Below are 13,325 nucleotides of genomic sequence, written 5' to 3'. Positions count from 1 at the left end.
ACAGCTGTGAGTCCAAAATGACTCCCAGGCTGCGCATCTGGTCCTTCAGGGGCACAGTTACCCCATTCAGGACCAGGGAGTCCTCCACACCAGCCCGCCCCCTCTCCCCCCAAAACAGTACTTCTGTCTTGTCAGGATTCAACCTCAATCCATTAGACGCCATCCATCCTCCAACCGCCTCCAGACACTCACACAGGACCTTCACCGCCTTCACTGGTTCTGATTTGAAAGAGAGGTAGAGCTGGGTATCATCTGCATATTGATGGACACCCAGTCCAAACCCCCTGATGATCTCTCCCAGCGGCTTCATACAGATGTTAAAAAGCATGTCAAAGTATACTTGCGGCCCACTTGGTATGAAGACTTGGACCACCTTGTTCTAGGTTTACAACCTAAGTCATTCAAATGTGCTGTAGCCCAACACTGTCTGTGTTTACTTGCTTTCAATTTTAATTTGCTCTATTTATATGCTTCTGATTAAGCGAGCCCCCAAAAACTTACGCCATAGTATGTTTTCATGTTTTTAAGGTACCACAATACTCTTGGATTGTCCTATTTTTGCCACAAGAGACAAACACAGTTACCCCACTGGAAATATAGGAGATGAGATTATCTCTTGGCTAACTAAAGAAACAGCTGTTGCTCTTTCTAAATTCCTGTGTGGGTTAAGAAGCAGCAGGTTCAATTAGGCGCTTTCCCTGCCTATTTGCATCCATCCTACTGAGGATTCTCTCCTCCTTTGAACAAAGGATTGTGGTTGCACATTTGGCATTGTCAGACATTGCCAACCAGGAAATGTGCTCTGTTTTGTGCCTCACCTGCATCTTATCAAGATCCAGCTGCAACTTTGCTGTGGTCACTCTTTTGACCTCCTTAGTGCCTTCCTGGCCAAATAAGCTTCTGAATGAATGACCTATTTGGTGCCCATTTATGACCTTTGTGAAAAGAAGCTGGGGACCATGCAGAGCCATAGCTATGTAGGGTGGGTCTAGCCAGGAATTTTGCCCCAGGGGAAGCCGCTAGAGGGGCACCATTGAGGCTCTCAGCCTGTGTGTGTATGCAAATGTGTGTAGAGAGGGATTGCCAAATTGGGTCTTTGACCCAGGTGAAATAAAGCCTAGTTTCATCCCTGGGTTTAGGGAGGCTTCCCTCTTTCTATGTTTGTGCACTAAACACACAGATTGGCTCCTTTCCAGCACATTATTAGGTGAAAATCAGAATCAGTTTAGAGTTTAACAAAGTTATACTCTGATGTGTAACAAAGAAGAGTCTTGTGGCACCTTAAAGACTAACACATTTATTATGGCATAGGTTTTTGTGGACTATGGTCTACTTCATCAGATGAATGAAGTGTATGGTTTGGTGAGAGACCAAGGGTCAAATTCCCCACTCAGCCATGAAGGCCACAGGCTGAAATTGGGTCAATCACTGCATCTCAGCCTAACCTTTTGTGTTGTGAGGCTCAATGGACAGGGGGAGAAGTGTGAAAAACACCTTGAGTTCCTTGGAGAGAAAAAACCTGAGATATATATATATAATATAATAAGTTTGCAGACATTTTGTATTTGCATGCATGCACATCCACACACAAAAGAACATATATCGCATACACACACAAACATACCTCCCAATTTAGCATAACACTCCATGCATCTGATAAAAGTGGGCTCTAGTTCTGGGTCCCTCCAGATTTTTGGACCACAACTCCCATCAGCCCCACCAGCATAGCCTGGAGCTGATGGGAAATGTAGTCCAAAAACATCTGGAGGTTACCAGGTTGACGAAAGCTGGATTGTGTCCTAATAAATTTGCATTTAAGAGGCATAAAGAATCTATATTCTTTATGCTGCAACAGAATAACATGGCTATCCCTCTGGAAGTTCTGAAGCAATAACAGGGATTAGGCAAGAGGTCTGCGTTTCTGGCACTCTGGAGTAGGGTGTGTGGGATGAAGAGAGGCCTCCAAATGACAGGGCAGCAAAGGAGGGGCGGCCATATTTCAATAAGGGCAGGCAGTTGGGAGAGAACGTGTTCCCTGTTATTGCTTCAGAAGCTTTCAAAAGCCATTATTTAGGCCTCTACTCTCTGTTGCTGTGGGATGTTGTTCCCCATTCCTCCATTCCACCTTCTTATGTATCTTATAAACCTCAGCTTGCCTTCTTTCTTTCTAACTTGTTGACCTCAGGTGGGAGAGAGAAACAGAGAGAGAGATAAGATTCTGGGTGCACTGAAATAATGTTGCTGAGCCCAACCTGTTTCAAAAAAGCATCTTCAGGGATGCAGATGTGTTTAATAATACATTTTCCAACCCCCAACCTCTTTGCATCTGTAGGCATGATAAATTTGTGCCCTTGGCGTCTAACTTTGGCTTGCTGCTTTCTTTTGTAATTTCTACTCATTCTCTCAGGCTGCTAAATGAGGATGAAGGAAACCAAAAGGCTCACTTTACATTCATGCTGTCCTTCCTTCTCCTCTGTTATTTATGTGGCCAAACAACATTACACCACCCTGATCCACACCCCTGCTAACAATCCTCTGGAGCCTCTTCCTTATCTTTGCTGCTCCAGTAACACCTGCCTCTCCTGTGCCAGGAACTCATCACCTTCACTTATAAAACTGATACCATCTTCCACAATATTTCTACCCCTCTATTCAATGACCCTCCTCCATCTCCCTAACTTCTTTGCTATCCCCCCAGTAAAAAAGGTAAAGGTAAATGACCCTGGAAGTCAAAGGTGACTATAGGGTTGCATCACTCATCTTGCTTTTCAGGCCAAGGGAGCTGGCATTGGCCCCAGACAGCTTTCCGGGTCATGTGGCCAGCATGACTACACCACTTCTGGTGCAACGGAACACTGTGACAAGTGCCAGAGTGCATGGAAATGCCGTTTACCTTCCTGCCTTAGTGGTACCTATTTATCTACTTGCGCTGGTGTGCATCACACGGATTCGAACCGCCAACCTTCTGATCGGCAAGCCCAAGAGGCTCAGTTGTTTAGACCATAGCGCCACCCACGTCCCCTTTTACCCCAGTATCTCATGATGAGAGACTCACTCTGCTGTCCTCACCTGAACTGCCACCCGATCTTTATCCTATTATCTGCTGTCTCTTCCAGAGTATCACCCACCCACATCACCCAACTGTTTCTCTTCTCTGACTCTTTCCCTACCTTGTTCATCTTTGTCACTGTTTCTTCAACACCCCTTTTCCCAAAAGCCTTACCCATCCTCATCATCTCACTGCCAGCTGAGCTTCTTTCCCATTGCATCTTAATTCACTCCTGCTGTCTTGATTTTCTCTCTTCCAATCAGTCTTGAACCCACTCCAATTTGGTTTACCCTCTGCGCACTACTGAAGTTGTCCTTGCTAACCAGAGATCATCTCTTCACTGCCATTTCTAAAGGACCACTGAAATTACTACAGTTTTGGTGGCTCACTGCATGCAGTAACAACCTTACTAGCCAGCAGTGAGCTTGTGTTTATTATCTAATGCTAAAAAGAAGAGCAGTGCATCTATACATGTCTACTAAAGATAAATCCCATTGAATTAAGTGGACCTTATTCTCAGGTAAGTGGATATACTGATTGCAGCCTGGTATCATATATCCGTTTACCTGAGATTAAGCCACACAGAACTTAACAGGACTTACCTTGGAGTAGTCTTGCTTCAAAGCTCTACAACATAACTTGAACTGTTGAGACTTTTCAATCCTATCCTGTCCCATTTAACTCAATGGGGCTCACTTCTGAGGTGACATGCATAGGATTGCACTCTTAAACTAGTAGCCTTGTCCTGATTTAGATGAAGATGTGAGATGCAGAAATGTGCTTGGTGGCAGTTGTTTTTATTACCTGCATATATGGAAATCCAGTTGTGCAAGATGGGAATATCTAAAGCATCTGAAAACCCATACAGTTTTAAGTAAGAGGGCACATTTTGCAATACTTGCTGCCTCACCCAGCTGGAAAGAACCATGAAACCACAAGAATATACTCTGTAAATGCAGTGGCGCTTTTATAGAGATTTTGTCTTGCCTTAAATGGTTGAACTACCAAGAATTCTTTACCCTAGTTGATAGCATCCAGCTGATCTAGTCATAAGAGAAGCACTGCTCCCTTTATATTGTCAGATAGCTGTACTAGGGTGAATCTGTCATTTTGGGGTTTTCTCATTCTCTCATTTTTTCCATTCTTAAGTTCAATTCTCCACACTTCACATCAGTTTCTGGGTTGTTCTTTCTTTCTTTCTTTCTTTCTTTCTTTCTTTCTTTCTTTCATGACAATTCATCAGCATTTTTGCAAAAATGTCTCCCAATATTTGGGCAATGCAAATTTGCCTGCTAATTTACATATTACTGCATGTTACTTTCACTGTTATACATTTTTATGCATACCTTGCCACACAGTAAGCATTTTTTAACACATTAATTGGCTTGCAAACTGCAGTGCAGAATTTGGAAAAGTGAAAATGCTGAAGGATGGCTGGGCTTCGATTTACATATTGTTTCAGAAAGCCTAATCTGACTTGGCTCAACATCTATTCACCCAGGCTGGGACTATTGCACAATGAAGTAGCTCAGACTGGGAGTTTATATAGGAGCCGTAGACTCCATCCCTCCCCAGTTCTCAGTCAGGCCCTGATCCAGGCAGGTGTTTCTGTGCACTTTCCCCTCCTCACATGCAGCTAGCCTTGCACTTTCGCAGTGGCTCTGAAACTTCTGCCTGGCTCACTGTCTTGCTCCTGTGGCCCTGGGGTGGATAAAGGAGGGCATGAGAAACAGCCAGGAATCTTAGCAGCTCATATAGGAACTTCCAGTCCTGTGGCAGGGATCACTAAAGTGCAGGAGTTCTGTTTAGCAGGGAGTCTTCCTCCTGCTCCTCCACTGAGGAGATCTCAGGTCAGAGGTCTCGGCGAGGTTGAACCCAGATACTCAATCGAAAAGAAACTGTTCCAAATGAACTACAAGATAGTACCTTAACTGCTGAAGGATTGCCTCTTTCCATCTGAACCAACCCAAACCTTTCAATCACCACCTGAGCACCTTTATTTGTGTGCCTCCTGCGTGAAAGGTCCAGAGGATGGCAACACGAGAAGGGCCTTTTCTGTGGTGGCTCCCCATTTCTGGAATGCTCTTCCCAGGGAGGCCTTCATTACATATCTCTAGGTGCCAGGCGAAAATGTTTCTCTTCAGCCAGGCGTTTGGTTGGTTAGCATTCCATGGCCTTTTAAATGTGTTTGTGGGAATGGAGTCATTGGTTTGTTTTCGTTTTGTATTCTGTAATCTCATTTTGTATTCTCATGTTGTGAGCCACCCTGTGATCTTCTGATGAAGGGTGACAAACAAATCAATCAAACAAACAAACAAACAAACAAACAAACAAACAAACAAACAAACAAGCCATCACTGCTTCTATGAGGAGATTGAAATTATGCACTGTTGTCACAATTCTGCTGCTGTGAGTGCTGTGAGGAAGACCTGCTCCCTGCTATAAGGCCCATTTCCACCTGGCCTAGGAGGCGGAGCCCAGACTCATCTTAAACAGCTAAAAGAGGCTCACGGGAGGCTGCTGGGACATTGCTGGAACAACTCTTGGGTTGGAGCAACTGGCAAAAATGTTTTAAAATGTCTTAAATGGTTCTAATTTTGTTTCCTCTGGTTTGTTTTTGTCAGGTTGGTGTTGGTTAAATTCTTAGTTGGGGTTGTCCATTATTTTAATTTGAGTATACTGTTTATTATTGTTATTATTGTTATTGTTGGTTATTATTGGTTTCTACAGTGGTACCTTGGTTCTTGAACTTAATCCATTCTGGGAGTCATTCGACTCCTGAAACCATTCGAAAACCAAGGTGCAGCTTCCGATTCGCTGCAAGAGCCTCCATCACTCAAGTGGAAGCTGTGTCATACGTTCGGCTTCCGAAAAACATTCATAAACCGAAACATTTACTTCTGGGTTTGCGGCATTCAGGAGCTGATTTGTTTGGCAACTAAGCCATTCAAGAACCAAGGGACGACTGTATTGATTTATTGGTTTGTTTGTTGCTTTTATATATTTAATTTTTTAATGTTTGTTGTTTTGTTGTGTTTTTATATATGTTAAGAGTGGTAGTCTCGTAATCTGGTGAATCGGGTTTGCGTCCCTGCTCCTCCACATGCATCTACTGGGTGACCTTGGGCTAGTCACACTTCTCTGAAGTCTCTCAGCCCCACTCACCTCACAGAGTGTTTGTTGTGGGGGAAGAAGGGAAAGGAGATTGTTAGCTGCTTTGAGACTCCTTAGGGTAGTGATGAAGTGGGATATCAAATCCAAACTCCTCTTCTTCTTCCCAGAGTGGCTGGGGAAACCCAGCCAGATGGATGGGGTATAAATTTGTAAAAATTGTATTTTATTATGTTCTTGTATTTAAAAAAAAATCTCTAAGTTGGTACCTTTCAGAAGGGAGACCAATTCAGCAGCAACCACAATGTTGGCTCAGTTCAGACATCATGCCAGTGAAGTTTACAATAGCTCAGTATGATGTCTGAATTAGCAAATTGTCCACGAAATCAGAATTAGAAACTGAGGGGGTTTGAAGTCTGAAAGGGTTTTGCAAACTATCATTTGAGACAATCATAGTTTGTCAGGATGACAAGTGAACTGACAGCCATTGCTCTGCCCCCTAGAGAAGGGGCTATAGCTCAGTGGTAAACATCTCTGTTGCATGCAAAAGTTCCTAGAATCAATCCCTGACACTTTCAGGTAGGGCTAGAAAGGCCCCTGTCTATAACTTGGCACAGCTATTCAGCCAGCTGCCAGCTAGATGAACCAATTGACTCGGTAAAGGACAATTTCCTATGTTCCTTCACAGATATCAAGACAGAATACACTGCCTCAACGAGCACTTAGAATATGAAAGCAGACAAGCAGTTTTAAGCCATGACTGTCTAAGGAAGCTCAAACCACAATTTGATGTTCTTACTTGACTAGTTAAGATAGAACTTTAGGCTATTGATAAAATAGATGCTAAACAGTAGTATTTATGTTGGGTACATCCACCACACGTGAATTATAAATGCCTTTCTAAAGCTTTAGTTAGGGACACTTTTCTAGCTATGTCCCTATGTTGTCCTTTATTAGAGATGTAATTAACGTGGATGAGAAACATTCTTTGTCTCGATTGTTGGGAAGATCAGATGCAATAATACTCCCACAGGTGAAAACTGAATTAATAGCTACATCTGATAGCTACAGCTTACTTTGTAGTTTTTCAAAGGCTATGTTCACATGTCGAAGTTTACCATAATTACTTCCCACATAGTATGTAAGCACATCCCATATGCACTTCTAAGTAGAAAAACAAAATCATTTTTACCCCTGGTTCATAAAAAGTTTCCCTGAAGTTATATATCCACTTTTCCCTTTTCATGTGTACAACAATGAGGTTAATGTCAGTTGAAGAACCTATTATTCCAGAGTTAACTTTTGCCACAACAATTCTTAGAATTAATATAGTGCTTTAGTATGATCAAAGTATTTCCCACATATTACTCAAACGAAGAAGTCAACCCTGTGTTTCAGCTGGCATTATTGTCCCCATAATATAGATCGGAAACTGAGGTTGAGAGATAGTGGCTTGTAAGGCCACCTACGACTCGGCTAGATTGGTAAAGAAAAAGTGTTTTATATGTGTTGTATATGCAATATAACACTGTGATACCAGATGGTGCCATGGAGTCCCAACTTTCCCAACCAAATTTCCCTGCATGAGTTTACAACACGTTTAAGTGAAATGCTTCTTTGATGTGTTGGGATATGAGTACTACGCAGCTGAGAACAAGCAGTTCGATGTTTACATCACATGATGGCCCTGACCGTGGGACAGAAAGTTCCAGGGATTTCTCAGGCATTTGTTCTTTGTGTAACATGAGACCTTCCTGTTGCTTGTGTGAAGGAAGTCTCAGTGAGTTGCTCGGAGAAGACTGAGCGAGCAGACATGTTTTTGTACAGTTGTACAGTCAGAAATAAACTAGAGATGTAATAGACTTTCTGACTATCTTCTTTCTCCTGCTGGTATGCAAGAGCAAAGGGGGTGTGCACCTTTCACGCAGGGAGGTGTCGCCTATCAAGATCTTCCTGGACTGCCGGGATGCCAGCCAGGATAGATCACCGGCAAACAAGCCCCTGGAGCCTGGGAGAGGGGCCAGCCTCTCCCGAGGGGGCTAGTTTTTCAACATGATGTGCCTATATCCAGCATAGGATGGGTGAGATTGGAAACAAGGACCCTTTAAATTTATGCTCCCCCCCTTGCTCTATATTTATTGCTGAGTTGGCTTCATAAAATCTGGTATTAGCAGTCTAGAAGATATTTGAACAATATTTTGTTATCCACTATCAGTAATAATGATTCATTTCCTAAAAAATATCACCTATACACAGTGGCAGAGCTTCATGCTCCGGCACCGGAGGGCGGAGAGCAGGCGGGGCTGGGGCTGGCGCACATCCTGGGGGTGGGGGGCAGCCATGATGGCACCCTGCTGAGATTGCGTTGCCAGGGGCGGGGCACTCCCCCCGCACTCCTCTTCCTCCACCAGTGCCTATACAGTGCAACCTTGTGTTACATACCATCCCCCTTGTGAACGCTGCGGGTTACGAGCTCCACTAATCTGGAAGTAGATGCTCCTGGTTGCAACCTTTGCCCCAGGATATGAGCGGAAGTCGCATGCCAGCAGCGTGCCAGCAGCGTGCCAGCAGCGGGAGGTGCCATTAGAGAAAGCGGGACTCATGTTACGAGCGGTTTTCGTTTGAGAACAGACCTCCGGGATGAATTAAATTCATAACTGGAGGTACCACTGTATAGATTATTTTTTGAGAAAACCACATAAAAGTTCAGAAATACAAATTTCACCAATAAAATGGCACTAGCAAAGTTATGTAAAACTTTGGTTAACATTATTGCTCAAGCATGCTCAATATTTTTGGAATAACAAGGAGCCATAGTAAAAGAATGAAAATACTTACAATAATCTTCTCGGCGGACATTCCACATCCGTATGATTCTTACTGTGAGCAGATAGCATGGTGATTCTGTACTCTGCAGAACAAGACAAAATATACAAATGAACCTTTCAAGTGTTGAGTGTACTTCTTGTGATTCATAAGCTTTCTGGGCATACAACGGCCATCTAAAAGAAAGTGAACGTTATGAGGTTCCAAATTTCTCTCCATTTCAGATTAAAATCCACACTAGAGAAGAATTCCTAGTTTACCCTTCTATCCATGCTCCCAACAGACATACACACATTGCCCTTCCTTTTCCCGTTTAAACCATACTTATTCACAGTGGTATCAACAGCAGTGGCAACAATGTCTGTGGAGAGAGGGGAAGAAGCAAGGTCTCCCTCCCAACTCTGGTCACCACATCGAAATAGTACACTGAGTAGACCTTAAGAGCCTTTTAAAACTATTTCCAAATGGATCACAGAGTGCATGTGCTGAAAATCAACAACCGCAGGTTCAATTTGTAATTTATGAGTATTTGTGTAAGTATTCTATGTGTACCACTTTCCAGGCCCAAATCCTCCTATAGCTCCTAAACAAGAATAATTGAATAAACATACTGTATAACAGAGCAGTAGAAAATCTAAATGCCAGATAAAATGAAAGACACTAAAAGGTCTGGGAAAATAAAAACAAATTCTTAACTTGGTGCCAAAAGGATATCAGACTCAGTGACTTTCCCTAGGAAGAGCATTCCAAAATTGGTAGTGCCACAACCAAGAAGGCCCAGTCATGGATTGTTGTGACCAACTGCCAATTGTCACCTTAAAATTGCTATATGAACTGAAAAAAAATTCATTGTTCCTTGTTCCTGATGTAGATTGTTATTCCCTCCTTGTTCCTGATATAAATCCTCTCTCACCCCTTTCTCCCCTGGCAAGGGGGAAGAACCATTTTGTGATTCGCCTCAGGTGCCAAAATGTCTTGGACTCGATAGATAGCAAAAATGAAGAATGTGGAGAAAAACATTTGGAGATGGTTTGTTGTTTTTCTGCCTAAGTGTTCAATATTTGGTCAGAATTGTCACACACACCCAGTACAGTTGCAGCACTCCAAGCACCATGGGGACAGAGATGGAACAGAGGAGGAAAAGGAAGAAACCTCCCCCCTCTCTTCTGCTGCCACCAAAGCAGATGTCACCAGGTAAAGGAGGTGTAAGGGTCAGGAGACTTCTTCTCCTGTAATGTGCATCCTAGTATTGAAGGTGGATATTTTGTAACTGAGCTTCATATTCCAAGTCAAGGAATTACAAACATTGCTGACATCACTAATTTGTGGAAATAAGCCGGACTGATTTCCAACGAAAGATGTATAGGCTGCGATCTTAAGCAGCCAGAAACTCCAGGAAGCAAATGAAACCTGTTTCCAAACAGATGCATTATGAAACCATTTAAAAAGAAAAGAAAATAATGAAGGTGTGAATGCTCAGGGAATTTGGCCAATAAAATTGCTCCACACTTCCAGCTGCAGAGGCCTTGCAAGTAGTGTGCTCAAATACCTCAAAATAAAAACAAACCCTCAATTAAGTCACACTCTTTTGTGTTCTTCTCCATGCAACAGTACCTTGCATTCAGCATCCTGTTGGACAGTATTCTGGTGCATCCACTGAACAGCTACAGTTCCCGAGGTTTTTGTTTTGCTATTTAGAATCTGTCCAAAAAGAAGAGAAAGTACAATGTTGGATGGGAGGGGTGATAAAGTTTTGCTCCATTTCTCATAATCCCCATTCTTGAAGGGTGTTTATTACAAATACCCAGTGCTTTTTTCGGGGGGGGGAGGGGTTACGCATACGCCTAAACATTTTGTGAATCCAAGTTTGGCATCATTGAGGGGCAGTATTTCAATATGAGTAGGAAAAGGAGAACACCCCGAAACTTTTTTTTTAGGGAAAAAGGCACTGCAAATACCCATCTATTATGCAACGGTGTGAGGGTCCCGCTGTGCCTGCTACATTTGAACACCTTCCTTATAAAAGTCAGCTTTGTGTGAATACCTATCTGGCATTTGGAGGACTTATATCAATTCATATGTTTAAATTAAGGTGAATGTATTGGCGGTCATTGTATTTTTAGGGTGAGCTGATGGATTCCCCCCTTCCCATTCTTCTCTCTTTCTTTGTTACATTTCCTTTTTTTTAAAAAAAAATACTTAGCGTGGCTACATATTCATCACTAAATAGATAAGAAAAAAGGACACAGAGTTGCATAAAATGTAGACATATTGATGCAATTTTAGAAATTGTGACTATAATTTAAATAGAAATACAACACATCTTGCCATATGTGACCCATGCGCCTGCTCAGTTTGCTGTCTATGTGCTAATGGTTAGTGAGCAACTTTAGCTCCCCTGTTCTACCTTCTCAGGGTTATTTATCTTTAAAATGGACTTGGACTGAGCCACCCTTCAAACAGAGGACTGTCCTCTGCAAAATGGGACAAATTGCCACCCTGTGTTTACTGAATCACAGACGTGTCTGTGGTGGAGAGTACAAGTGACTGCTTCTCCCAAGATCACATCAGTTGACTCATGAAAAACATTTGACCCCATTAGAAAACAAGCAGTCAGACATATGCCTAAAGAACCCTATCGACAAGGAAGGTTCAGCCAACTGCCATTATAAGATTCTTCAGAGGCAAAGAAATAAAATACTGTATTTTTCCATCTATAAGACGCCCCCTATTTTTGAGGACTCAGATTTAAGAAAATGGGGTTGGGAGATGTATCCATGCATAAGTCGCCCCCTAATTTTTGACATTATTTTTAAGGGGGAAAACCTAGTCTTATACACAGAAAAAATACAGTAATAATAATTCTGCAGTTAGGCGTCAGTTGTATATTCACTAATCTGGATGTTAAGTATCACTGAACCCAATGAGGATTGCATTCTATATTACAATGTTTAAAATGTGGCTTCTTTCCCCATCAGATCTGAAAACAATAATTTCACTTAACATGCATAAGACAACAAAAAAATCTTAACCTGTCCCTTAAAAGCCAACGAGTTAGGTGCCAGATCAACTTCCTAAGGGATGGAAACTGAATAATCAAAACACTAGTAATGAAAAAGCCCTACCTTGTTGTCTCCTGCTTAATTTCAGATGCTGGTGGCATTCTGAGAGGGTGACCCTGAAGATATGTGCCCTGCTTGTTTTACTCGTTTCACCTCGCTGTATAAGGAGCACAGTATTACATTTGAGTTTTGCATTTGCAAAAGCTCTCCTTTACACTCTGCCCTTTTTGTACCTCTCAGGCCACAGTTACTAATAATGTGGAAATAGCCAGTCTATTAATGAAAGGCTGCCCCCTTGCAAAGGCTCGTGTGATATGGAAGAAGCACCGGCTTTGTATCAACAATCCAGATAAGAAAAAAAGGAAATAGCATGCATACATGTAAGTGCAGCACATTCAGAGCCCCTATAGCAGCCACTTGGATTTATTATGCCTACCTGAGGGAAAACAGCAGGCGATCCCATTGTAGAAACCACTGGATTCCTGCCACATGCTATTAAGAGTACTTCTGGTATGTAGCAGTGTCTCCTGAAAGATATTTACAGACCTCAGAATGGGTAAAAGCTGTACGGCAGGTGCTATAAACACTGAGTCAGAGCCCCACCTCTTTTGGGATTTCAGAAGCAGAAAGAATCCCCACCCACTTAGCTTGCACCGTGCACAAGTCTGTTGCAAGAAAGGGGTGTGTGTGGTGTTAGCAGACCTAGAACAAGGGAAACCCATGTTCCATAGATTCCACAACTGAAGGTCACTGGATTTTGATGATGAATAAGTATTCTAAGAACAGCATTCATTGGTGGCACCATGCTAAGGGCCCCCGAAGTCTGGTTGTTGTTGTTAATTAAATTTTATTCCACCATATACCCACAGGTCTCAGGGTGGTTACAACATAAAATCACAAACTACATAATAAAAACAAAACAACCCAATAACTTATGCATTACCAAGGAAGAACTACATAATAAAAACAAAACAACCCAATAACTTATGCATTACCAAGGAAGAGTAAACATAGAGGACACAGATTTGCATTTTCTAATTTTTCTGCAGAGCGGTAAAGGTAGAAATAATTGCTCTAATTTGAATAGAAATAAAATACATCTCATGGACTGCAAGAAGATTAAACCTCTCCATTCTTAAGGAAATCAGCCCTGAGTGCTCACTGGAAGGACAGATCCTGAAGCTGAGGCTCCAATACTTTGGCCACCTCATGAGAAGAGAAGACTCCCTGGAAAAGACCCTGGTGCTGGGAAAGATAGAGGGCACAAGGAGAAGGGG

The 13,325-nt window shown here is 42.5% G+C and overlaps 1 protein-coding gene across 1 annotated transcript in view; it reads right to left on the bottom strand.

Moving 5' to 3' along the window:
- Window positions 1-12,645, bottom strand: part of LOC310759440 (cytosolic phospholipase A2 epsilon-like) — a 43,133-nt gene extending 30,488 nt beyond the window's left edge. The window contains exons 1-3 of the mRNA XM_083606704.1: window positions 12,485-12,645; window positions 10,601-10,687; window positions 8,999-9,071 (exon numbers count right to left, since the gene is read on the bottom strand). Of these exons, the coding sequence (XP_083462830.1) occupies window positions 8,999-9,071; window positions 10,601-10,687; window positions 12,485-12,511 (187 nt within the window). The 5' untranslated portion in view covers window positions 12,512-12,645. The remainder of the gene's footprint in view (window positions 1-8,998; window positions 9,072-10,600; window positions 10,688-12,484) is intronic.
- Between the last annotated feature and the right edge of the window lie 680 nt (window positions 12,646-13,325).

The sequence above is a fragment of the Podarcis filfolensis genome (genome assembly GCF_964270895.1).
Source record: "Podarcis filfolensis genome assembly, chromosome: 1".
NCBI lineage: Eukaryota > Metazoa > Chordata > Lepidosauria > Squamata > Lacertidae > Podarcis > Podarcis filfolensis.
Note: the sequence above shows the minus strand (reverse complement) of the source record. Positions and strands in the feature narration are given on the sequence as shown.